Source organism: Apus apus, chromosome 1 (assembly GCF_020740795.1).
Source record: "Apus apus isolate bApuApu2 chromosome 1, bApuApu2.pri.cur, whole genome shotgun sequence".
NCBI classification, from domain to species: domain Eukaryota; kingdom Metazoa; phylum Chordata; class Aves; order Apodiformes; family Apodidae; genus Apus; species Apus apus.
In genome coordinates, this window is record NC_067282.1 from 110,430,104 (window position 1) to 110,457,723 (window position 27,620).

The 27,620-nt window shown below is 38.0% G+C and overlaps 1 protein-coding gene across 5 annotated transcripts in view; it reads left to right on the forward strand.

Moving 5' to 3' along the window:
• The window catches only part of MAP7D2 (MAP7 domain containing 2), an 83,470-nt gene that overhangs the window by 44,538 nt on the left and 11,312 nt on the right, over nt 1–27,620 (forward strand). Inside the window, exons 2-9 of one of the 5 annotated variants that reach the window (XM_051626839.1) lie at nt 852–929; nt 4,178–4,341; nt 13,202–13,316; nt 14,241–14,339; nt 16,269–16,379; nt 17,683–17,805; nt 20,878–21,026; nt 22,092–22,219. In XM_051626839.1, coding sequence (XP_051482799.1) covers nt 852–929; nt 4,178–4,341; nt 13,202–13,316; nt 14,241–14,339; nt 16,269–16,379; nt 17,683–17,805; nt 20,878–21,026; nt 22,092–22,219 — 967 coding nt within the window. Of the gene's footprint in view, nt 1–851; nt 930–4,177; nt 4,342–12,753; nt 13,018–13,201; nt 13,317–14,240; nt 14,340–16,268; nt 16,380–17,682; nt 17,806–20,877; nt 21,027–22,091; nt 22,220–27,620 lie in introns of those variants that run through there. The other 4 variants (XM_051626857.1, XM_051626849.1, XM_051626871.1 and 1 more) reach the window with 4 other exon arrangements.

Below are 27,620 nucleotides of genomic sequence, written 5' to 3' on the forward strand. Positions count from 1 at the left end.
GTCACTAGCAGTTAAACTTACCCGTGGTATTGCCAAAGGTCCATCTAAGGTCCATCTGGCTGCTTGTTCCACAGACAGACAGGTGACCCTGAGGCACCTGGTGTGTCACACTCTGCATGCCTGCCTTCTAAACTTGGGCTTTTCAGTGGCTCATGCTGTGCAAAGAACTGAGGTGTCTGGATCCAGGTCCAAAACATCCTTAGGCAACCTCCTCCCAAATCAGTAACCTGCCAGCCAGCTGGAGGAGGAAACAAAGTGTTTCCTACCTGGAAAAGAGGGCAGGAGGGCTGCTGCCTTAGTAGCTTCATCTAGCACTAATTGCTGGTTGTTGTAATGAGCTGGTGCTAGTGGTTTCCTATGGGCAAGGAAGCTGTGGGGCTGTGTTAAGCCCTATGAAGGCTGGGACTCTACATAGCATTAGACTATAAGAGAACTGCATACTACTTTTGCTGCTTTCCTGAACTACCTTTTTCTTTTTTAGCCAAAAAATTTAAAATGAGGTTATTAACAAAGATGGATAAGTGTTAATTTCATCCTTATGGTTTTTCGAAGAAAGTTTTAAAACAAGTACTAACACCATGCTTGTTTGCTCTGAGAAGAGGAGCCAGGCATTTACATAGAAGAACTGTGCTTGGAGTTCAGCAGTAGGTAGGAGACTGTGCACAAGATAAATACAAATTGCAGGTGGTTAACCTGCCCGCATGAGTGCAAAATTGTTTTTGTTGTTGGAGTTGTTAAATTTAGTAGATAAATTGATTATTGGTGGATTTTTTTTTTGTTCTTTTGGGTGCTGCTTTGGTTTTAGTAACACTTTTTAAACACTTTTTATTCCCCTCTCTCTCTGTCTTTAGCCATCGATGGATTTCTAAAAACCGATGAAAGACAAAGACTCGCAAAAGAGAGAAGAGAAGAAAGGGAGAAATACCTTGGTAAGATGGCAGGAGGTGTATGTATTATATATGTTTGTGTTAATAGGCTTAAGTAACTAACATGATGTTTTTTTCTGTTCAGAATGTTAAGTGTTGTGATTCAGTCTTTATCACTTATGTTACTATTTTCAATAGTAATATAGTCAAAATGTGACATAAACTATAAAAAATAATCTGTCTTCTTTGATGTCCAGTTGAGTATATAATATTCTGGTGTTACAAGTTGACTTCTTTGATTTATATATTTTTGAATATAGGTTTATATGCAAGATACTGAATGTTAGGGTTCTGATTTGTAAAAATACCAAATAAGCCTTGAATAATACTCAGAATAATATGTAAGATGATTTGGTGAAACAGCCTCAATTTTAGTCTAATAAATGTAAGCCATATTAAAACATAACATGGACTTGTTAAGTACAGCATAAATCAGATACTTTTCCATAAGTTTTAAAATGCTCAGTCTTTCAAGAGAATGCGAAAAAATATTAATTAATTTCCTGAATAACCTAAACATTTATTTCAGAATTATTTTTAAAAAGTCATATGCTTTTAATCTGTTAATACCTCCACGGAAATGTTAAGAATTTACATATATATATATATACACACACACACATATTTTTGGAGTGTGTGTATACACAGTTAATACCTCATATATATATGAATGAAGTTAACTGCTCAACATTGGTTTGGGCTTTATATATGTATTAAATTATATGTATATATATGTATATAAACTGTTGAACAGTTAACTTCACTTTTCCTCATTGTATTAACAAGAAAGGCCAGTAGCACTGTTCCTTAAGGTTGTCTGACAATACCAGAAGGAATTGTCAGTATTATATGTTGTTGGGTTTTTTTTTAATTTAAGCTAGGTGTTAATTTTGATGAAATGTCAACTAAAACAGTCTGGACACTTTTGAAAAGGATCATAGGAAAATACTGTTTTTCTTGCAGTAAACAAACACACAAACTGGTGACCATTTCTTGAAAAAAACTGAGGCTTGAGACCAGTGAATTTACATTTTTTAATACTGTGGGCTTGGTGAGCACGATTCCTTTTGGTAGTTCATGTGAAAATCTGCTGGTGTATAGTACTTAATCTCCCCAGAGGATCTGTCTGTATCGGACATGCACCAGCCTGAGTTGTAGTTTACATCTCTTCCAGGTATACTCAGTCCAAACTAACTCTTCTGTCTTTTGATTATAACTTCTTTGCTGGTTCCTGAGAAAGTGACATGATGAATAGATTGGAAAGGACTTGGATTAAAAAGCAGAAGAGGAGATGAGAGGGAAACGGAAAGCTGGAAAAGCAGGGAGTGGTTGGCCTAGGGGATTTGGAAGATGTTGGCTGCAGTTCTTGTCTCCAGACATCATATGTACCTTCTGGAAACATACTTTTTTTAGAGTTAAGACCATTTCTAGAATGTGGAGCTCTGGGGTTTGGTCACAGTTTCTCTGTGGCCAGTTTCTTTTTAGAAGATCAGAAAAAAGCTGTGAGTTCCCCAGGACAGATCTTTGTGCAGCCAGCAGGTACTTTGCAGCAATATGGAATAACCTTTTCACCAAAGCCAAAACTGATTGATCAGTGGTATAGAATCCCTTAATTAAGAAATAAGAATTGTATGTATGATCATGGTGACAGAATGGTTTGCTTCTCTATCCAGAATCAGTCCCAGGTTTCATCTGCTTACTTAGAAGGTAATGTTAGCACAAACTCTGGACACCTCACTTTTATTTTTGGTTTTTATCAACTCCAGCATGCCGTTTTCACCTGCTCCACCTGACATGACTGGTACTTGTTAGCAATTAGTGACTAGTCACTTGTCTTCCACTGTCTCTGAGGTAACTCTTTATTTGTTGGATAGTGTGATTCTTCATGTGTACAAGTCCAGGCTCTTCTGCAGCACTGACGCCCCTCTTCTACTGTGTTGTGCTGGGGGGTGAGGAATACTGAATTATCTTAAAACAAAAGGGGAAGACAACATGAACTGTATTTGTAACAGGAATAAGGTAGACAGAAGGTGTTTTGTAAAGCAGGTTGGATATGAGGAAGAAGTATTTTAAGAGGATCCAGTATTCAGGGAAAGAAATACAATTGTTGGAAAAGTATCTGGTGTTGCAGAGTCTCTGGCTTTAAATGAAAGCTTTGAGGGTGGAATGGGGCTGAGGGACTGAAGGTCACAGCTGTGGTTGAAGAGCCTGGGGGAAGGAGCTGAGGGGAAAAAGGCTGATCTGAGAAGAAGGAATTGAGATGGTTGGGCATGAACCTAGGACAAATGGGAAGATACTGAGACGGAGTTAAGAGTGCGAAAATTTGCTGTACAGGGAAAGAGGAACTGAAAAAGCAGACTGAGGGTGAATAAGGTGAGCAGGATGAAGGATTAGCTCTTGTATAAATAGTGCTGAGTCTGGCTCTCCCTAACTTTCAAGTTCTTAGCCTGGCAACTGTGAGAATATTCCTTCTTTGATATCAGCTGTGTGTGTGTGTGTTGGTATGTGACATTACAGGCTTGTAGGCATGCTTACTGCATTCCTCTTCCCTGCCTTTTTATGGAATACACTTGCATGAGAAGTGGATTTTTCACCATGGTTTGTCACTTCTGCTACTTGTTCTCCTATGTAAACCTGAAGCATCAGTCCTGTATGTAATGTTGCAGTATGAAGTTCCGTAATAACAACCTAATGTCTCAAGAAGACTGAATCCAGTTGGAATAAACAACTAGGCAAACCCTCAATAACAGAAGTATTTTTTTTCATGCAAAGAGGCACAAGTGGATAGTGATGTAGCAGAAGAGTTTCAATAGAATGGTGTATATTCAAAGCTTCATAGAGAATCTAGTGTACGTTGTTTTAATATATTTATCTTTAAGGTAGCCCCATAATGAGAAATACAGTTTTAAATAAATTTCAAGGGCATTTGCTTGAACATATGTAACTGATTTTAAAACCTACTGAGAACATTTGATATGTCTAAAAAATGAATTTGACTTTAAGCTATAGAAGGATTTGTAACATAAAAAAGAGTTGTGACCTTATGTACAAAGCACTTCCCTATTTATTTATTGAGCAAAACACTTAGATTTATTAATCATTCCAGCACTTCTGTCCACTATATTTTTAATCTTAATGGACTAAAACCATGTGTACTTGTATTTGTTAGTTTACATTATTGCTTTGAGTTAGCAATTTTAAAGCAGAAGAAAATTTGCATAAAGTGAAATGCACCTTTTAATCTGTTTCAGCTGCTAGGGAGCAGCAGATACTGGAGAAAGAGAGAAGAGCAAAACTTCAATATGAAAAGCAAATAGAGGAGCGATGGAGAAGACTGGAGGAACAGAGGCAGAGAGAGGAGCAGAAGAGAGCAGCTGTTGAAGAAAAAAGGAGACAAAAGCTTAAAGAGGAGGAGGTAAGGACCAATGGGAGATGGACAGCAGAGCAACTCTGTATGGTAGCATTAAACAAGCTAAATACTGGAATATCAACATGCATTTAATGTTGATTTCTTTTTTCTTTGGCCCAGAGACATTTGGGCATTACTTTGGGAACTGGAAACCCATGTCACCACTCTACTACTGCCTGTACATCAAAAACACTTTCCAAAGCTTTTTTATCTCATGTCACAGAACAGTCATATACTTTATGCTGACATATCTGGGACTCTGACTGTCAGACAGTAAAGCACCAGCTTTCCAGAAAGTAGTTTTTAAAGATGATTGTTTCCATAAAAGGAAAATCTTTTTCTTAGCTCAAATAATGCTTATGAAAATACGTTGTTTTGTTTTTCCTCAGTGACTTAAAATCACAAATTCTTACTTAAAGCAGTGAAGAATCCAGACTGGCTTAAAATTCTAGCATAGAAAAGGATTAATCGTATATCTTTTGAAGCATCTTCACAGCCTTCCCTTCTTCTACTCTTCATGCTGAGATCATTCAAGGTTCTTTTTTGCTCTAATGAGTCCAATTTCTGATGTAGATCTCTGAATGCAGTGTGTGTGTGTGTATATCTCTCTGCACGTCATTCTGTAGAAAACAGTAGCACTGCTGGCTACTGCAACTGATAAAGAATTAATGAGTTTTGGAAAAGGGAGCACTGGTTTAAAAAAAAAAAAGTAAAAAGAACCTATTTCCCCAGTTCCTAGATAAAAAGGCCCTAGAAATCCACAGTTATTAACCTTTTTTTTTTCTGCACCCTATCTTTTGATCAAAATATCTTTTTTTGGATCAAAACACTTCTGCACAGAATCAGAATAACCTACTGCTGTCCATTTAAATTTTTCTATTGTTTGATTTTTCACTATAATGTGAAGATAAGATTATATCCTGCCACTCCCCTTTCAGCTGTAACATACTGATTGTGGCTTCTGCGTAATGGCTGAGAATTAATTTTAAAATATTTTGTCATGTGGCTCGTTTTAGATTTTGGTAAGAAAAATGGCAAAAACCAGAAGCAATGGTAGGAGGTCTGTCCTTCTGTGGTAACATCGTTGACCTGGCATGCTCCTTCCCCACTGTTTCCTGCTGTGATAACCTTTTGCAGCTAAGCAAAATTGATCCCCTTGATGAGGGTTGTAAGGGAAAGTGACAAGTACAAAAGCTTTCAAAACCATATCCTTAAAACTTGCACTGGAGGGGGAAAGGTGTAGGAAGAGTGAGCAAGTGTGTCCTTTCCCTGCCTGCATGGTTTGCTTGTGCTGGAGAAATGAGAGGAGAGTTGTCAGATGGAAGAGAGATTCTGCCAGGTCAGACACAAAGGGTCTGTTCAGTGGGGACATGGTTTCCTATAGTGGCCTCATGCAGTTGCCCAGAGATGGTTCCTAAGAGGCTGAGCACACAGTGATGTTTCTCCCAAGCATCAGTAAGCCTGTTACAGCTTGCCAGTGCCCCATGCATGTGATGGGAAGCTTCTCTATTGAGGAGAGAAAGTCTGCTTCCAAGTATTTGGTTGTAGTATGAATACCACCGCTAGCTCTGCTCACTGAGCTGTTCCTTCAATCTTAAACTGCCCAAAGCTTTTTGGGAGCCAGGGCAAGCCCAAGCCTGGCTCCTTTCCCTCTCCTATCTGTTCTTTTCCCCATCTACCAGTATAAGTTAGGGGCTGACCTGCTGGAAAGCAGCTTTGGGGAAAAAGACCATGCACCACAGAATGACATTGGTCCTCTTGGCATGAAGAAGAGTGTGGCTGGTAGGTCACCCTCCCCATCTACTCTGCCCTGGTGAGGTCTCACCTGGAGTACTCTCTGAAGTTCTGGGCTACCCAGTTCAAGAAGGACAAGGAACTACTGAAGAGAGTCCCTCACAGGGCCACTAAGATGATTAAGGAGCTGGATCATCTACCAGATGAGATAAGGCTGAGAGAGCTGGGTCTGTTTGGCTTAGAGAAAAGGAGGCTGAAGGAGGATCTCATTAATGTTTCACCCTTTTAGTGAAGAAGTTTCTTCAATATCCAATCTAAACCTCCCCTGGCACAACTTGAGCCCATTTCCTCTTGTCTTGTTACATGGGAGAAGAGACCAACCCCCACCTTGCTACAGCCTCCTTTCAGGTAGCTGTAGAGAGCAGTAAGGTCTCCCCTCAGCCTCCTTTTTGTCCAGGCTAAATAACCCAAATTCCCTCAGCTGCTCCTTGTTCTCCAGACGTTTCACCAGCTTCATTGCCCTTCTCTGAACACATTCCAGCACCTTGGTGTCTTTCTTGTAGTGGGGGGCCCAAAACCGAGCACAGTACTCAAGGTGCATCCTCACCAGTGCTAAGTACCAGGGAACAATCACTTCCCTAGTCCTGCTGGCCATGCTGTTCCTGATACAAGCCAGGATGCTGTTGGTCTTATTGGCCACATGGGCACTCTGCTGGCTCATACTCAGCCAGCTGTCAACCAGGACCCCTGAGTCCTTTTCCACCAGGCAGCTTTGCAGCCACTCTTCCCCAAGCCTGTAGCATTGCCTGGGGTTGTTATGGCCCAAGTGCAGGACATGGAATTTGGCCTTGTTGAACCTCATACAATTGACCACGGCCCATTGATCCAGTCTGTCCAGGTCTCTCTGTAGAGCATTCCTACCCTCAGGCAGATCAACACTCCCACCCAACTTGGTGTCATCTGCAAACTTACTGAGGATGCACTCAATCTGCTCATCCAGATAATTCATAAAGAGAACAGCCCTGGGGAACACCACTTGTGACTGGCTGCCAGCTGGATGTAACTCCATTCACCACAACTCTCTGGGCCCAGTCATAGACCAGTTTACTCTTTGCTGGGTAAAAAACTGTCTGTAAGTCAGAAGCAGCCAGTTTATCCAGAAGAAGGCTGTGGGAAACAGTGTCAACCTAACCTAAAGTCCAGGTAATTTGAGGCCTACTTTACTGAAAAAGCTTTGAACCTATATTTCCCACACCTGGGGGTGGGGAGAAAGGGTTATGCCATGGCCAGTGAGCGATTATACTGCAGCATGTCCTCAGTGTTTCTCCTTTTAATACTGGTTTACACTGGGTGGAAACTGGATCACCTGCTTTACCTACTCATCAGGTGTCTGAAGTTGTCAAGTACAGAGATTTTCTCCCTTGTTCTCTTGTTGCTTGTCCTATGTATCTTCCTTATGTCTTTTTTCCTTGCCTTTTAACACAGCAGAAGGCAGTGCATATTTGGTAGGAACAGGTTATATAAACATTTCTCTTGAAAATATTGTTGCGTTTGTAAGATTTGGAGAGATGATTGGCTCTAAACAAACTCTGGGGGCTTTTTGGCTTTCTACGTCAGAGCATCCTCTGCTTGGCTGTTTTGCATACAGTGGCCTTCTCAAAGAGCATTAGGCTAAAGTTTTATTTGTTTTTCTTACTTTTTCTCTTCTACAGTGCTAGGTATGGTGAGAGAATGGTGATTTCAAAGTCTGTTCATAGGAAGGGAGGTGTCCTGGCAGAGTTCTCTTCTGGGGCATCTGGAGCTTGTTGCAGAGCACAGTGAAAGCGTGTTCAGTTCCTCAGACAGAAACCAAATAAATATGTCTGAAAATTGTCCTGTCTGCATTGATTGCACCTTTCTTATCTGTAGAGGTCTTCAGTAGTACTGCCCTTCCTTCCGTATTACTTTTAAAACTGCCTACTTCCTTTAGTAAAAACAGCTCCTGAACCTTGAGGGAAGAAGCATGTTGTTGTTCAACAGAAGCTATTAAAGAGTTGCTTTTAACATTAAGTAGCCAGTGGCTTTGGGACTGAATAAAAGCAAAGCTAGTGCTTGGTGATTTAAAATATTTTTTTTTCCTTTTCCTATCCTGAACTTCCATATGAGTTGGAAATACCTTGCAAATAAATGTATAGGTGTGCATGGGGTATGAGGAAGTCTCTGTAGAACCTGTGTTTTTCTACTGCTCTTGTATTCAATAAGGCAACATGAACATTGCTTGTACAGGCCATATCAAGGATGATAGTGTGAATAAGAGCAGTAACATCCCTTTGTAATAAACTCATCAGATTTTGTTATAAAGGAAATTTATAAAATTAGTACTGATCCTACCAGTATACTAAAGTTTAAATGAACTTCTGTTGATAGACAGCATCAAATCTAATTCAGCACTCAGACTTGAAAGACTGATGTAACAGCTGCTCAATGGAAAAGAATATCCTGCCCCATTGAAGAGGTGGTTTTGATGCACATGTGCTATTTGTTACATTTGTAAAAAGTATGCACTTAAACACAAGAGAGTGAAAAACTCTCAACATCTTATAGCATTAATTACTTACTATATTATAATTAAAAGTTAATGACTGTTTGGTTTAAGATATATAAAATAATAACCTCTTTCCAAACATTTTGGCAGTTCACATACTGAGTGGAATTTAGTTGCACATGTAATACAAAAGTTTTGCTGCAAGCTCTTTTATATTGCTATACAAGCAGTCTATCAGTTTGGTGTGTGGTGGACATGAGGAGAGTTTAGTCCTCATTACAACACGGACCGTCCTCTGCTCCCCACCATCACTTGCTACTGTAGCTCCCTATGTACTTTAGCTCAGAGCCTTCCTTTGTCCCATGCTGTTTTTTAATATGCACACTCTTAATACATTTTATCTTTCTACACACATATAGTTGTAATTGGTTGAGAGTAGAAATAAATTCTGTTCAGAAGCGTAGTTAAATTTTAAAATCCTATATTGTTTTTTAATACATTCTTTAAATAGAAAATAACAGAGCTCTTTTGTTGCTATGTGGAAAAGCCACTCGAAAGATGAAGCCAACTGATAATATAATGAAACAGTGAGCTACTTGCAGTGCAGGTCAGTACGTAAAGAGGAGGTTTTTTGGGCTCTTTTAAATGATTGTATTGTAGGTAAAAGATAGATTGCTTTAGAATTATTTGCACAAATTATTCTAAGTCAAAATATTTGTAAAATGTAGGGGATTTTGTTTTGTTTTTTTCACAGCTGTGCCGCGTTTTACATAGAGAAAAGGAAAATATTTCTGTCAAATTACTTGTATTCTCCCTGTTGGTTTTTGGGTTGGTTTGGTTTTGGTTGTTTATGGGGTTTGTTGCTTTTTTTTTTAATTCAGGCGGTGTAATATCTATCTGTTGCTCTAGTATGATCAAAACCTGGATGAATAGCTATGGATTTTGGAAAGTAACATGAATATTTTAGATACTGGCAGTAGATGGCTCTCTTTTTATGGTTTAACTCATTTTTAACTTAACCTGCATGCAAACCTTGTACTTGATAGGTTTTTTTTGTAGAAGCTCACTGTATCTTTAGTGCAGAGATTGTTTCCTCTACCTACAGAAGTTAAGAGTTCCCAAATGAAGATCACATGGGTAGTTTGATATGTTTTTAAGAAGGTACTTCATCTATAACATAGACAGGAAGAGTTTTGCAAGTTGTTTGTTGATGAAGGGATGCTTTGTCTTGTTAAGTTTTTTTCACAGACCAAATTATTAATGTGTGAATCATTTATGTTGTACTTCCATGTGTTGTATTGTTTGCTTTGGCTTTTTACTTTTGTGCTAACTTAAAAAGTTTTTTAAAATAACTAACCTTTCTTTGTAAAAAAATGGCCTTCATATTGTTCCTTATCTAAGTTATATCTGCAGGGTTTCATGAGGTTTACTAATTATGTTCTGTAATGTGCTTAAATGAAAGGCTCTTTGCAAATGAAAATGAATTATCCTCTCCACATCATGTAATTGAAGATTCCAGCCTCAGATTGTAGGTAATACAGGCTTTCAAATATGTATGAAAAATAATGTAATTTCTTTAATCTGTTTCATCATGCATTTTATTCATAGGACAGTGCTTCTATAGTAGGTGGCATAAGTGTGTTCTGTGGTTTGCAAACTACAGAATGTTGCTGGTCCTTGCTCCAAGCAGCATTAAAAAAAACAACAAAAAACAATCCAAACATAAATCACCCAGATAATTTAAACTTGACTGCTTTCATCTTATCTTTTTAAATTAATGTATAATAATATTAATTAGATATGGAAAGAAAGATTGCGTATGTGTATGCTTTAGTGAAAAAGAAATAGGAGGATCATTTTCCTTTGTAAAAAGTGTGGGTAGAAAAGTGTACTGGGGCAAAACATGTAGGAGAAGAAAGTAATGAAAGAAGCAGATTGCAGAGAAGAACTAGTGATGAAATAGGAAGTGAGGTTTGGAAAGAGTAAGTACAGAAAAGGGACTCAAACAGAATTAAATGTTGATAGGTTGGAAGTTAAAGACAAAAAAAGTGTGAACTTGCAAAACAGGTTTTAAACATGAAAATTACATCATCAAGTAGTAAGAGGAAAAAGGGCTGTAGCAACATAAATAGAGGGGAGTAACTGCATTTCAGAAAGTGGAAGGTTACTTTCTTTTCATGCCCAAAGTATGAACAAGAAGTGATATGGTATTCAAAACTGGGGGGGTGGGTTCTGTGCTGTTGCAGAAGAGGCTGTGCTTGAGGGACTGGACTTGCATGCCTGCCTGGACAGAAGGGGGAGGTGGAGAGGAATGGGGGAGCAGCTGTCTGTTTTCAGTGGTCTTTGAATGATGTTACCTGATAGACTGTGAGCTAAAGACACAGGCAAAACTGAAGTGGGAGCTCAAAACATATGACCGAAAGATCGTCTTCCAAGAGATGACAAAAATTTTAACAGAATCATAAAATCATAGAATCATTCTGGTTGGAAGGGACCTTGAAGATCATCAAGTCCAACCATAACCTAAATCCCCCTACCATAACCTAATTTACCTGTTCAGTGCTTAAATTATGTCGCTAAGCACTGTATCTACATTTCTTTTAAATACTTCTAGGGATGGTGACACCACCACCTCCCTGGGCAGCCTGTTCCACTGTCCAACCAATCTTTTAGTAAGAAAAATTCTAATTCTTTCTAACAGCAGGGTGGGTCACCTGGCTGAAAGGTAACAGGGACAGGAGAGGTGATAATGATAGAAGCGTATGTGAGAACTGTCTTTTTTCACTCTTTGCATAGAGGGTAATATAATGGAATTCTTTATGATATAAGTGATTTGTAATAAGATTAAGGGAAGAGAGCATAACGACAGAAGATAGTGGCTTGCTGTTGAAATTGATGGGTAATTGGTAGCAGAGTTGGATGAGGTGGAAAACATGAGATCAGAAAGTTATTACTGGAAGTCATGATAGAGAAGAGATTCTTCAAAGATGTGGAAGACAAAAGTATATTGCAGGTAACCAGAACATGGTGAGAGGGCAACTGAAGTTGTAGAAAGCCAATGACTGTAGGCATAGCCCCAGGAAGGTAACATACAGTTTACAGGTATGTGCATGGAAGTTCCAGGCATGGTAGTTATTGGAGGTGCCTGATGTTAGGTCCTGATCTGCTGAAGAAGCGCGATCAAAGACAACAGGCTCAACAGCATTGCAGAGACTGAAGGAGATGTGCTCGAACAAAGACTGAAATGCTGTGGGAGGAGAGTAGGAAACCTAGACTAAAGTCATGAATCAGTGAGAGGAGGCAGTCTGGCCAAGAGATTCAGGAGTGGTTTTTTGCACAGTTGTTCTGAGCTACCAAAAGATATTGGATACAGAGCAGGGGATTGACAGAAATTGAAGGGGATGTGATGTAATCACAGAAACCTGCAGGATCAAGAAATTGAAATGGATAGAGTAGGAGTTTTATGCTAGACCAGAAGGACATAGGGAATGGTAGTAAGCAATAGGACCAAAAATAGTTACAGAATTAAAGGGCTAAAAACCATTGGGGCAGGAGTTGGAGGCAAGATGAGTAGACACCTTTCACAGTAGGGGTTGGACTGCTGAAATGTGAGGGTAGAGAGATTGCCAGATCTGAATGAGATACCCGGAGGAGGAAGGGATAAGGGTGTAGGGTAGGGAAGAACCAGGCTTTATCTGCTGGAAAGGAGAAAAATAAAAGGTGCAGAGATCATTGCCACAACAATACATCAGCGAGAAACTAGCAGAGGGAGTAGGTGGGAACAAAACTGACTGAAGGTCCTCGAGTGAGAGGTGGGAAGTGATGGAGAGGGAACAAGGTGACCATATGCAGATGTATGTTAAAGATAGAACATGTTGTGGGGAGGTAAAGAAATCTCTCTTTTTTTTCTGCATTTGAAATTCCTAATTCATCAAGCCATGTAGAAGAACATGGGGGTGGATGGAAAAAAAAAAGAATCTCAGAACAGCATGATCTGGGTATGCACTAAAAAAATACACAGAGGGAAGGGAAAAAAAACAGAAGCTCTTAAATGTCTAGACTGTAAAGAACATAGTGGAAGAAAGGAGGGAGTGTTTGAAGTAAATAAATAAATAAATTAGACATCCTGCAAAGTAACCTACTTTGGGTTTGAAGTGATCATTTATCTATGTGGCTAGGAGGAGCCACTGGCATTGCAGCAATTTAGCAGTGCTCAGAAAGGGATGGAGGAAAATCCTGAGGTCTGCATAGGCAAGAAGGAGTTAATGCTTGTCGAGCATTATTCTTATACAAATTAAGTCCAGAGCACAGCAGCAGTCTCACCAGCAGGAGCAGATGCTAGGCAGTGATGCAACCTGTGTTATTTACTTAGGCCTCTGTAGTGACCTCAGTGGCTTGCAGACAAAGGATACTCATCTCTGGAGGTAAGTGGCATGCTGATACCTTCTTTATTCAGTCCTTTTTCTTTTATTGCAAAAAAGCTCCTGTAATCACTTTGCGTGGAGCAACAGTGGAACTGTATTTTTAGCATGGTTTCAGGAGGAGGGAAAAAGAGTCTCCAAAGAACTGATTCAGGTTTGGTTTCTGGTTTTGTACCAATAAAACCAGGAACGTTTAGAAGCCATGATGCGGCGATCCCTTGAACGCAGCCAGCAGCTGGAACAGAAGCAGAAGCGATGGTCGTGGGGAGGAGCACTGGCTGCAGGCTCAGGAGGGAGAGATGGTAAGTGAAACAGGCTGCCTGCATTGCAGATCTTGAAGTGCAAAATGCATGAGGTTGTGGAGATGATGAAGATGATGCATTTTATAGTTAGGGTGGGACTGTAGGGGCTACTGTCTTGGGCTGTGAATAAATGCTTTGTAACTGCTTGCCAGGCTTCCTTTCTCTATTACCCTCTGGGGAAGAAAGATCACTCCTAACTTTAGGAATGCAAATAATTTTAATAGAGTAACCAGAATCTCTTTGGAGGATGCGAAATACTAAAATTAAAATGTATGCTCTCTGTCCCTGATTCTCTTCCCCCACATTGTCTTCCCATGCACACAGTTAGCAAATATAATATTCACCAAAGGACTGAGTGCTTTCTAAGCCTTGTAAAAGATTATTAGTTTTTGACTGGTACTTCTAAAAACCTGACAAGAATTTCTAGATGACTATGCAGCATGTGCAGTTTAAAATAGTTAGGGTTTTTTCCCCACACATACTTTTTGTTGCTGCTCTTTTTTATTTGGCTTCAAAACAAATTCTTTTTTATTGCATTATCAGTCATGTGCTGCTTTTATATTTCAAAAAACGTTTTCTGTTTTAAATAATATAATTTGTTTAAATTTGTCAGGTTTGAAACTGTTGTTACAGGGAAAAATATCCATGTTTGGGTGATGATGAAATATCATAGTTATATTCTTTTAAGAAGTGTGTAAATATACTTAACTCCTAAAAGGCAAACTCTGTTTCTCATCATAGTTTTCATGGTTTGCCATCAAAAAACCCAGGAAATTAAATATATATGATAATAAAATAAGTCTTTCATACTTTGAGAAAGAAACTAGTTTGTCTTTGTGAAGGAGTTTATGCTTAATTCCACCTCCCCCAATTTACTCAGTGATTTCTTTCACCTCTTTTTGCTCTGATTTCTCTGCTGTGTAGGTGAATCAGAAAATACCCCACCCCCTGTTCTAGGTTTAGCTGCCAACACCCTTCCTCCAGACCCTGTGACCTCTACTGCTCCTGCTGATTCCTTCAATGGTATTTCAGAGAATCACAGTACCATTGTGTCTTGTTTATAACTGTTCTAATCGCTATAGTCCATCCACTGATCTCATCCTTCCTAACCACTGTTTTCTTATTATTTCAGTCTGGTACTCTACAGCATTACCCTTAGTGATGTGGACCAAGTGTCTTTTTAATTTCCTTTTACTTTTGCCATGGTGGAGCAGTGCATGCCTCACATTCTAGCACAGTAGAGGCATTTCATGGTTTTCTCACCAACTGTAGACTTTTACCACTCAGATTGTCATCTCTGTTAAGTCTGTGGGCACTCTATGTTTTTGTGTGTGTAAATATAATTAAACTTATATTTGACAGTTCTAATGGACGTGCACAGGTGCAGGTGCTGTTTAAAAAAAATGCAGTTGCACAGTAAGAGAAGATGTGTTATGGAGATGGTGTTTCATCAAAACAATCCTCGTTTCAATCTCAAGGGCCTTTTTTTTCATATTTTAAGCACAAGCAAATTTGGTGTAGAGAGCCATGCTATGTTTTCAGCCTCCTGGAGTGGATTTTGGCCCAGCTGCTGTGTCTAACAAACTCAAGTGGTTGACTTTGTTTAGGCAGTCGTGTTTTGTGTTCTTTTATATTGTTCACTTATATTTTTTTTTGTTTTTAATATTTCAATAATAGGCTGTGAAGTAGATGAGTCCTTCAAAATTAAGAATTAATTATGTATAGGTTTTCAAATTTTGATTGCAAATGTACTTGGCATTTTGAAAATGTAACACAGCCTGTGCTTTTAAGAACTGCCTTCCTTCTCACCCCCTAAAGGAAGAGCTAGGCTTGCAGATTACTCCTGCAGAATGTACTATAAATGTTGTTCTGCCCACAGTCTCACAGAGCTATTATTTCTGTGCAAACAGATTCAAATTCTTGTACTAATTGCTGCTCATGTAACACAAAATGTGTTGCAGCATACTGGCATTGTACCTGTTTTTTTGAAAAAGGAAATGTAGGTAATTTAATTGTTTAGTAGATGGAGGCCAATCTTACAGACCCCACTGAGACAACATTTTGATCGATATAGTAAGGAATGCAGTAGTAAGGGACTGCAGAATTAGGGCCACATATCTGTCTCTAGCTGGAAAGATTTTTGTTTTTGAAAGAAATAAAAGTCAAATTTAAGTATCTATGCTTTTAGCTTCTGAGCATCCTGTGGTGATCATTGTATACAGGACACTGTAGAAATACTATGATAACATTTTTTTTGTAATTCAGTTGAATAAAGGGCAAAGTAGGAAATAGGTATTGTGTCAAACTTTGTCAAACAGCATTTCAGAGGAAAAATAAAAGCACTTGGGGTAGTACCAAGAAGGCGGGGTTTTTTGTTGTTGGGTTTTTTTTTTCCCTTAAATATATTTTTTTAATTCTCAAGCAGAAGAAGATAAAGCCTAATGGCTGGTGCCAGGTCAGTCATTAATACAGTGAGTTTTCATTGTGTGAACACATGAATTTTAGTTATTTTTGTAGTAGAATAATACCTGAGGTGTACCGCAGCTTTTCCAGACTGAAAGTAAAGGGACAGAGGAATGGAGATGAGGAGTTCAGAGTTGTCATGTGTGCAGTTTATTTTCTTTAGCTAACTTTCTGCTTGTGCTGATATTGAATATCTTGTATCACAGTGGCTTCACTCGTTTAGACCTGATATATAAGTACTTGCCTGTGGCAGTTCAAAGATAGGCTGTCGTAAAACTGGAATATTAAATTCACAAGCAGAAAAGTTGCATCCCAAGGCATGTTTTGTAAAGTGCTGGTCCTCCAGCTGTCAGCAAGAGCTTACCTCATGCCTTATCCAGTAGTATGATCAGTGGCAAGGGCCAGGAGTGTACAAATGCAAGGTTAGTTTTGGGGAGTTGATTGACAGTGTGATGTGAATACAAATATCTTCAATGCGTCTCTCTGCAGCATGTGACAAACTTTCAGCTTCTACAATGAATCTGCCAAAGCAAATGGAATCACCCATCAGTAAGCGCCTCTCCTCCTCCACAGCGGCAATAACACATTCCCCTGACAGAGGCAAGTGTATATGGTGGTCTCTTACCAGCATAAACTCTCCTTCTGCTTAAAGCACTTCTTGTCCATAGAGCTGTGTAACTTCCTTATATCTATTATTCCAAAGAACCCAAACATTTGGGGGGGTGTAAGTTAATGGAAGAAGATAGTTCTATAGCCTGTCCCAAGACCTTGCTGCCGTACTGGAGAGCCTAGGCCAGTGACAAACACTGTGGGTTTTTTTTACTGAGTCTTTTTCAGTTTTTGATACTCCAACAAATGGGGTTTTGAGTACATGTGGCAACTGCAGCAATTTTCTGTAACTATTACAGCTTGTGCTCTTCTAGCCAAATAATGAAAAACAAGCAAACCAAACATGTGGCTTGACAATAGACGTGGGATGTACTGTGGGCACAAGTACATCTAGCGAACCACCTGGGAAACTTCAATCTGGTGACCAGAGTTGTAGAGCCCTTAAATTTGAAACCCTGATCCATCAGAGGCTCAGCCAAAGATGATGATCCTGTGGGATTAGTGGTTACTAAACACTACAGAGAGGACTGGAAGGTTTACCCCACTGTGAACTCTTTGGAATTTTTTTTGTTTGTTTTTCATGTCTTTATTTCATCCCACCCACCACCCCCTGCCTTTTTTTGAACTCTAACATGAAAATAATTAACTGAAATAAGTTATAATGAAGGCTTATTTCTGGAATGGAGAAGGTAAATTTACTATAGTTTCTAGATTGCGTCATGAAAACTCATCAGTAGCTTTGAGATTATTATGATATGGGAAGATATATATATATATGCATGTAATAGAAGCATCTATAAATACCTTTCTTATGTAGTTGACGCTTGTATTTATGGATTGGGAAGTAATGCAGGCATATTGTATAAATAAGACTTATATAATGCAGTGAGACTGCATAATTTAAATGCAGTCCCAGAATGGTTGTCATACTAGTGAGTAGCTGTGCTGTTATACTAAATGTTTCACCTTTTCTACTGGGGAAAAACATAAACCTTTTTCAGGCTGAGTCAAGAAAGCAAACATTTTGCATAATGTAACATGATTCTGTGTAAGAACAAAATGCAACACGGTCTTAACCTTACTATATTTATTGTACAGATAGGAAAATAGTTTAAAGTTATTGAGAAACTAGAAACTTTTTTTTCACAAGGAATGAAAATTATCTTTAAATATTTACATCTTAAACATACCAAGATTTTTTTTTCATTTTATCATTCCATCATTTTGTTTCAGTTACTGTAACATTTTATTTCTTTGCATTTTAAATTTGATTTTATTTGCTCCCATCCTTCAGCTCACCGCATGCATCTTAGTCCAATGGAAAACTTTATTGTTTCTCGACTGCTGACTCCCACACAGTCATCTTTAGCCAGAAGCAGAAGTACATTAATGCTTTCTGAGCAGTACAGTAATCCAGGTAAAAATGTGAATTACTCACTTTGAAATCATCAAGGTATGTTTTTGGTTGCATTTGAGTAGTTGGTTAAAGAAATGGAGAACTGTAAACCAAATTACAATTTACATGGTAGTGCAAAATCTACAGTGAACTTTGTACGTGATAGTAGTATCGTATATTTAAATAATATATTTAAAAGCTTGAAAAGTCACATTATGTCACCTGTCTTGTTCTAAATGTCCTTCTAAAAAGAACATGGTTTAAAAAAAAAACAACAACAACAAAAATTAATTTAAGAAAATCATTCATTTTCACTTAAGGAACAGTTTTTAGGCCAGTGTGTGACACCTCTCAGCGGCTTTCTTTGATATAATAATGTAATCCCCTTTCATACCAAAATAGTATGTAGAAAAAAAATCCCAGTGCATCATTTGAGCCTTAATTATTTTTACTAGGGTTCCAGTTCTTTGCAGTTAAATTACTTTTTGCCTTTAACTGTGTGACTGTATGTGTATTTTTGTGTGTGTGGGTACACACATATAATCTGATACTTAGAGGAAAAAACAGAAACACTGGTAGAAAGATGTCAGTTCCAGAAATCATTGATCCTTAAGAAACTAAAAATTGGGGGTGATAGTTACAATTCCTATCTGTAGATGGCACTCTATTAAACCCTTATTTAGCAAACATCTACAAAACTAGTGTTTTCAGTCCTGCTTATGCTTAGGCAAGTGTCTGACTTCCACAGTAGTTCCTCCTTATAAACCTATACCTATTCAGAGTGTTTGCAGAAACAAGGACTAAAGTTGAACAGCTTTTTAAAACTTCTATTTAAAAAAAGAAAAAGAAGAAAAGAAACAAACAAAAATACCCCAAAACAAAATGACAAAAAAACAACACTAAGCAAAAACAAAGCAAAGAAAAAGACAAAAAAAACCAAGACCAAAACCCTGCTCTGAAATGCCTGTCTACAGAAGGAAGCAAGCATTTTTTTTCTTGATAAAACTGGTTAGACACTGTAGGACTGACCATCTTGTGATTGGTATTTTCATATGGCATGGTTGAAATAGGCTTGAGTCCTGCATCTGTGTTTTTAATACAAAGCTATGCAAACATTAATTACAAAGTAAGCCTGCTTTCCTTTGTGCAGTACTACTTTGTTGCAGGGCATAGGGACATTGGTAGTGAATGGCTCTGAAATGACTTCCCTTGTTTCTACAGTATAAGCAGCATCTGTTGGAAGCAGAAATGGTGCCATCCAGCACCTGACCCATGAGAAAATTTCCAGTTTGCTTTAACTGCTCAGGGATGAACTACTTCTAAGACTGAACAAAAGCCAACTTGAAATTAGATCAGTATGTTCTGCTTAAAATTTTGAGGTAAATTGCTGGGACCACCTACAGATGTTGTTTTCTGTGTTGTATTTGATACTGAAGGAATCAAGAGGGACTTTGCGTTTCCCCACTCATTTTGTTTGTAAACTTGCAGCTTTATGTCTCTATTCCTTGCAGGATCTTTAAAGTAGCATGCTGGCATGTCTGATAAGGCTGTAATTTGGTCTACAGATTGCTTTATCCCCTCAGCTGAACCAGGAGTGCTGATTCTGGGAACAGCTCTCTGAACCAACATCCTTTTGTCTTTTCCCCACAGGGGCAATCAGGCTGTAGCACAGATTCCAAACAGCATCAATACGCAGAGTGGCCATTGATGCTTTTGGCAGTAATTGCCAGCAAAAGGGTTGAGGGTCATATCTCCTATTTGTGGCCTACTTCTCTGTAGAAGTAAATTCCTGAACAAGGAGGATAGTTCTTCCTTTTCCAGAGCTCATACTATGCCTCATGTCATTGTGTTCGGGTCAACATTGCATTTTCTGTAAGCTTAGAAATGAGGAGTCTCAATTTAAGACTTTCACTAGCAGAATGTAATATTAATGTCACTCTCAGTTAAGATATTGAGGCAAACAGTTGCCATTTGACACTTTTTTTAAATTATTTTTTTCCAATTAAAGTAATACTTATCTTAAGCAGCATTGAAGTTTCTGAACATTTTTCTTAATATTCACTGAACTTTTCCCAACTAGCTGGAAGGTCAGTCAAAGAATACACAGGTCCAGTTGAACTTAAAAGCATACAAAAATGCTTCTGGAGAAATTTTATAGGACTGCCCCAATTAAAAAAAAAAAAAAAAAAAAAAAAAAAAAAGAATTCCTTTACATTTGAACATGATTACTGCTTTTGCAAAGTCAATATCCTTCCTGACTTAAGTTGAATAAGGAAAGAAACAGACTGTCACATGATTACAATTAGTATCTGTCTTACTAATAAGGCATATACTCTGTTAGTTTTCTGTATGTATGTTAAAGTTTCATCTTAGAAGACATATGAACAAAAACAGGAGTAAAATACCAATTTTTTAAAAATCCTTTTCGTATTGCAGATAAAGAAAAAATAACCAGAAAGAGTTGCCGTCTCAAATGTATAATGCATGTGTTGCACTCAGTGATGTCTACCACAGATAGCAATAACTGAAATACCTACAGCAGCATTTAGTTTAGATTTTTGTTTGTGGTTTGTTTGTTGTTTTTGTGTTTTGTTTGGGGTTTTTTTAATTTTAAGTATTATTGTAAAAAGCATTTAACATATTTAGGATTCTTTTCCATGTTTAGGCTTTTAAAAAATATACATATTTTAATTTCCTTGGTTTCAGCCACCTTTTGCAATATTTGTTCTAAAGTCACCCAACTGGAATAGTTTGATTACTCTTTTTATTATATGCAAAGGAAGCTGGACTTTTCAGAAGTGAACAGAATCACAGCCATAGTCAGATGTTTCAAAATGTGTATGAGTAAGAGAGTGGTATTTTAGAGATCATTAAAAAAAATAAAATTAAAAATCCTATAAAATGTTCCTTTCAGTTGAAGCATTTTTTAGTAAACATGGGACCATGCTGAATGTGTTATATAATGCCATCTTTTGAAACACTCTTATAGAAACCTGTGAACGTTATAACATAAAAGTATGCTGTTTTCTCCTCTCCTTTACTTCCTCTGTCTGTGCTCCCTTTTGCTCTTGCTATTGTACTGTAACTCTTTAGTATTCCATATCTGTCCTCGTGTAGCACCAGCTAGTCCTCTTAAATCTCCCTACAAGCCTTCCCCCACCCGAAGCACCGACAGAAAGAAGGCAACTTCACCCTCCACTTCCGATGCCATGAAAGGAGCGGCTGTAGCTGAAGTTACTCAGGTGGGTTTGCAGCAGTTTTGATTTCACCTCTGGGTAAACTGATATGGCTTTCTGGTTTGTATCTTTCCCTTCACATTCATAAAAACAAAACAGTACCCCTGTTGTGAGAAACAGCAGCAAGAAAGTAAACTTCGCATGCATCTGTTGCTTTTGTGTTACTGATTAGCAACATTTTTGTATCTTCCTCCTTCTGGGAATCAATGTTGAGTGCGGGTATTTGGAGCAGCAACAGTTTTTTCTGGCACTAAAATGTTTCTGGACTTGTCCGTAACTTCTGGGAACGAGGATTGCAAATAGAATCTCTCTACTAAGGATGACTATAAGTCAATCCAGTCTTGATGGTAAATTAGCAAGCTTCATGTATTTTGGAAACTTGCCAAGTGTATTGACATTGCCTCTTGTTTTATACCAGTCGCATAAATCTTTCTGTGGACATCTTTTATGCTGTTTGCTTAAAAGTTGCATTATTGATCCTCTCTAGTTTCCAGAAAAGCAAAGGCAGCCTTCCCTGAGTCCACTCAGTGCAGAGCATGTTTTACACATTTTTGTCTGGAGCTGTAAAATTCACATAAGGTCCTGTGTCTTGTAATAGTTAATAGTAGGAAGATTCATGCCATCAAAATAAGGTGCAAGTGAGAGGACCTGAGCTGAGAGCTGAAGATTTGTGTAGTATCTGTCTTAGGTGTGATTCCCGGCGTTACATCCAGCAGCATTTTTGCAAGATGCCTGAGTGCGCTGCTGACCATGTCTAAGAGCTGTTGCAGGAGCATTTAGATGACTTTGAAAACTCCACCCAGTGCTCCCACCCCTCCCAAAAACTCTTGGACAGGCTCTGAAGTGGTGTTACTTACTTGCTACTTATATACTATGTCCTTGCAAGACAAGGGGAAGGGGAATTATTTCTGTGACAGGTAAAAACTATTGCACTTCAGTTGCAAGCTGGTGTTTAAAAACCTTTTATCTTAAATGTATGTCATACAAGTCTGTTTATATGCCTTCTAGTTAATAAAACTATCAAATATATTTTTCCTAACTATGGAAACTAAAATTAATTGTGCTTCCTAGACGGAGAAGATAAAGAAAGAGAAGCGACCAACAACCCCTGGTTCATCATCTGGTATGGGATCTCCTCTAAGAAGGTCTGATTCTCCTGCTGCCACGTCCAGAAGATCTGCGTCACCTGCGACACCTAAGTATGCTTTTCTTATTAGTGGTCTAAATGCTTCTTATTACCTATAAAAAAGACAAAGGTTCTTGAGAAACTGCCTTTGAACTGTTGTGTAAAATCTAGTTAATTTTAGTTATACATATGCACATATACATGTAGAGAGAGATGTATATGAACAGATATATTATATGGAAAATTGTGTTAGTGGTCACTAGAGACACTTTTCTGCCTTTTCTCAGTCTTGAAATTATCACAGTGCATTTCATAATTCACATGAAGTTTAATAAAACTTTTTTTAAACAGGCTTTTGTTTTATTTGGTTTTGAAGAATTTCTGCCTAATGTGAAGAAATGCACAGAACATGAATACTAACTAGAAATTCCAGCATTTAAAATATGCATTAACTATTGCTGGCATGACTATCTGGTTCTATAAATATACTTAAGTATGTGTCATCTAAACCATTGGTTTTGATCTTTGCTTATTTGCAGACCTCTGTGGGTTGGTTGCTTTTGGGTTTTGATGTTATGTTTCATGCTGAGTTGTGGACCTATAACATATCGTGGCTTATTGACAGTTGTGTTGCTCTTAGTTGTATTTTGCAGACACTCAAAACTGTGTACCACAGCTTGTGACTCTCAAGTCTAAGCAAATGTGTCTTTAGCTTCCTTAGAACAGGACATTAAGTCTGGCAGAATTCTCTGCAGTATTGCAGAAGTACAGTAGTCATGGTCTGCAGTAGTTCTCTGATAATTATTTTTTGTTTGGTTGGTTTGTGTTGTGTGGTTTGTTTTTTTTTCCCTTAGACCCTATTCTTGAGTCTCACTTCTGTCCTGAAAATCATCTCCTTTTGTCTGATTTTGGTTTTGGTTTTTAAATCGGGACCTGGCCATATTCCAGACCAATCTTGATGATCCCCTTTCTGACAAATTTCTTCCACTTTGAAAACTAGCTGGTGTTTCTTTTCTGTTTCAACTCTGAGTGCATAGACCTTTAGCAGAGGATGATTTTGTATGTGAATGTGGTGTTAGACAGAATACAGGCAACCCTCTGACTCTGGGCATTTTTTCTGTTTAGACCTGGCCTTGTGTACTACTGGGAAATTGCCATTCTTGGTTCATATTATAGGGCCACAAATGCTCTAACTTTCAGCATTTATATATAAATGTTGTCAGATTCTGAAATATGTAAATTTTTTGACTAATGGAATGATACAAAATGTTAATGACAATTAGCTTTTTTCATTACAGTTTTAAGCAGGTTGTTGTTTAGTGCCACTCCAAAATTTAGAGAGAAAAGTTTGAGCTATATAAGTGAATATTATTCTGCAAATGCTGATATTTTTAATGCTGATAAATGCTGATAAAATTTTAAAAGGCATTCTGATCACCATATTATTATTATATAAAGGTTCACATTTCTTCATACAACTCAAATGCCAGAATGATCTGGCTGGTCAGTGGTTTTAACTATAGGCAGTCAGGCTTTTGGATCCTTCCTTTAGACTGTATAGTCTTATCTTTTCATGTAAAGTTAACTGTGAAACTTAGGTATAATTGTAATGGGTCTAAATATGTAGACAAATATTCATTCTTATTGCAAACCTGGCAATGTTCTACACATTTAATCTTTCTCCTTCCAGCACACCATATGGCCAAAAAAATACCTGGAAAAAATAAGAATGCCTATTGTACAGCATTAGTACTTAGTGATCCTGCATAGCATGTTAACTTGGGAAGCTGTTAAGGAAAGAATCAAGTATGGTCAGTGATTTAGATCATAATTAGCTGTATGCATTTTTCTTCTTTAAAGTATCTGACTTGAAATTCAAGTTTTCTTGGTATTGTTCTAGTTACCAGTTCTTCAGCCATCATCTTGGTAGTGGTAGCTGCTTTTCTTCTTTATATGTTATTGCATTATTTGTTAATTAAATAGCTCTTTTTATTAGGGTAAAGTAACTGAAATAGTCTCAAAGAAGACAATGAAAATCCAACCTCAAGAGAGACAGTGATTAATGGCAGATTAGATTTGCAGTAATTACATAAGAATAATACCAATGTTTGAATGTGCACATTCTCCTGAGAGAGACAAAAAAAAGCAGCCCAAAATATAACATCCAAGACAAAATCAGTGAACAAATATAGATCTGAAAAGGAGAAAAGGGGGAAAAATTGAAATACATTGAACAAAAATGAAAAGCAAGAAAGGAATTCAAAGCTTGAAGATTATTTGAAAAAATAACTATATCATGAAACATTGCACAACAAAGAAATCTGAAACTATTGCTTTGAATGCAGTGTGGATCAGTTCACAAAGATGAAAGGTAACGAATTAGAGAGGTGGGATAATTGAGAAATTATCTTTTATTTTTACAATTGCTATTGGATACTGATTGTGTAAAGTGCTGCTGTTCTTCAAGGCTTTCACAAGATCAATAATACCAGGATTTTTTGTGATTTTTTTTTTTTTGTAATGCTTTGTCTTCAAAGATCTATACATTAATGGTTTTATTCTTGCAGTATCCCTCAGAGAGTAGTTAAATGTCCTATCTTATAGATTGGCAAAGCAATAAAGCCTGTGTCCTTCACATGTCTTTGGGTAAATAGTCCTTTTGAAATCAATGGGACCTGACTGAATCAAGGAAGTAGGAGTTATTTTTAAGTACCTTCAGGTAAGCATATCAACGCAGATAGTATAAGTTAGTGAATAAAAATTGAAAGCTCTGACAAGTCTCAGTGTTACATTATTTTGCCAAAGCATTACCTCATAAGAGTAGGAGAAGGGGACATGGGGGAGGGAATAGGGACTGCAGCACTGCTCTTGGGTGATTCCTGGTTCATTTCTAGTTCCCAGTCTGTGTCACTGTCCTTTGCTCAGTTTTACTAACCGAACATGTAACTTGGTGGTTCTTCTGGGCAACATCTCACTACAGCCACTGGGACAGACTTTGGCATCAGAAATGCGTATGCTCAATCAAATTACAGAATACTGATGAAATATAAGGTAGAGTAGTACAAAAAAAGTTGAAAAGTTTTAGAAATGATCTATTAGAAAGGCATCTACATGCAGTGAATTCCTCACAGAAGTAGCTTCTGTGTCCTTCGGTGACCTGGTCTTAGATTTTATTTGGTATGTTCTACATTTACTACTCTTAATGTTTGTTTTGCCTTGGAAAGATAAAAACAATAATTAGAATGTTGAATCAAGACTACTTTGAGGGTGGGTTTTTTTTCAGCAGGTAGGTAGAGAATGGGCCAATTCAAGATTTTGAAAACATCTGTAAGAAAGCAGCTATCAAAATATTAATTCTGTAGACCCCTGCTGAGTTTGTCCTCTTTTAAGAAATGTAAAGAATAAATTAATCGGTTCCTGGCTAGAAAAGATCAAAACCAAGACTTAAAGAAGACCGCTTTTTTTGGAAAATATCACAGAGAACAGGGCAAAAATGTCAGAACCTGGGAACAGCTTGTAATCAGAACAATCCCAGAAAGCAGGCTTGAGAACATGCAAGTCTTTGGTGTGATTTCAGCAGGGCTTTTGTTGAAATAATAGGGAGATAGGAAAAAAAGTAATGCAGGTCTGGTATTGCTGCAGATTTCTCATTGAAAGTGAGCCTTCTGAACTGCTGTAACCAATGACCTGTCACGTACCTGACTTTTCAAGAAAGCTTTTCAAGCTGTTCTCTCCCTTGCTGTTTATGGATAAAATTGGATGTGACCTCTGACTCGTGTGCTCCATGTACTTTATTTTCTATGCTTCCAAAAATAAGCTCAGAACCCCTCTTGGGCTCTTCCTGAGATATTTTTCTGCTGTGTGGGTGCTCTTTCAATTAAATAGAAGCCATTGTAATTAAAGGACCAGTGGATCCTCAGACCTGACAGAGGCTCTTGCAGTGCATGTAGGGACCATGATGAGAATGGCTTCTTACAAGCTGCTGCCTCCATGTCAACACAGGGTGGTTAGGTGGGAAAACTAAGGCCTCCTGGAGAGAGGAAGATGCTTCCTGTACTTCTGTATTATCCTGTAAAATCTAGTAACCGAGATGAGCCAGCTTTCAGACAACTGACATGCCACTTCTTGGCTTTCAGGGAGCTGTCATCTTAATTCTGTGATCCTCATCAGGCACACCTCTGTGTTTCCACATTCTTACCAGAGTTTCAATAGATCCCTTTTCTTTCCTCCCAAAGTAAAACCAAAATATTTTTAAACCTAAGCAGATCCCTGTGCAGGTGTTTATACATTCTCCCTTAATCATCCCATCTTCACAATCAAGTTTGGCCCTTCCTGGTGAAAAGCAGCATCATTTAAAATACTATCAGAAGGGCTGTTTTTTTTTTCCAATAACAATTTTGCAAGTGTTTAGGAATGCTGAAAATGCTAAGTTGACAATACATTTTAAATACAAGGGGGAAATCAGTGTTCATTTAATACTTTCTACTGGCATCCAGTAAATTATTTAAAATTTGTGGAAAAAAAAATATTATTCCTGATGAGCATTCTCAGCTTTTCACTCCTCACACTGCACTGTTGTTGTCCTTGCAATAATCTGTTTTATAAAGGCTTCTCCTTTTTAGTTACTTTAAACCAAGCTAAGCTCTGCTTGTTTTGTGTTCTGGCTAAAGAGCTATAGGAAAAAATTGTGTAGGTCTAAAGGTTCAAAGACACATTACTTAAATAATAGATTCAGCGCATGTTTCTAGTCCAACAGGTAAGTTGTACAGCCAGTCTGCTCTAATTCTTATGCAGTGCTTGATACGTACCTCTCATGACTAGACTCCTTCCTACCTCTTTCATTTGATTGTCATGTCTTTATTAGAGAACAATTACTTTTGTGGTCATACTGAAAATGACTCAAGGTTAGTTATGTGACTATTTTGCTCCTGCTGTCACAAGTTAAATAAAAAGCATTGCAGCAGATGTGTGGTAAAGTTGGAAATGTAGACCAAAGAAAAGGAAGGGACTGTGCTTTGAAGAAGTGCCTGATTTGCAAAAACATCCTCTGTGCTGCAGAGAAGCATAAGAAATGTTGTTTCTTTTTTATTTACATTATATTTTTATGAAATGCAGTTGGAAATTACCGTAATGATGAGGCACATACAAGATATAAGTATGTAGGTGAAGTCTTGAAATCTCTGCCTTTGTCTTTAGGAGTACCTGGGAATCCTTCTGTATTCGAAAGGAAAAACTAAAGACAGTGCTAAGAACAGATTTGGTCAACATCATTTGATCTCATTGCCTTCTCTCATTGTTTTTTACAAGAGCTGGAAACAGAATTATCTGTCTGCATCTTCCAAAGCCTGTTTCTGTCAGGGAGTAGCAGGAGATGGTTGCCCTGCAAGGCAGGGTGAGTCAGGAGTTGTGGATGGCAGCAGGGCAGACAAGGACAGGGACTTAACCTGCAGGACTCCATTCCACAGCAGACAAAA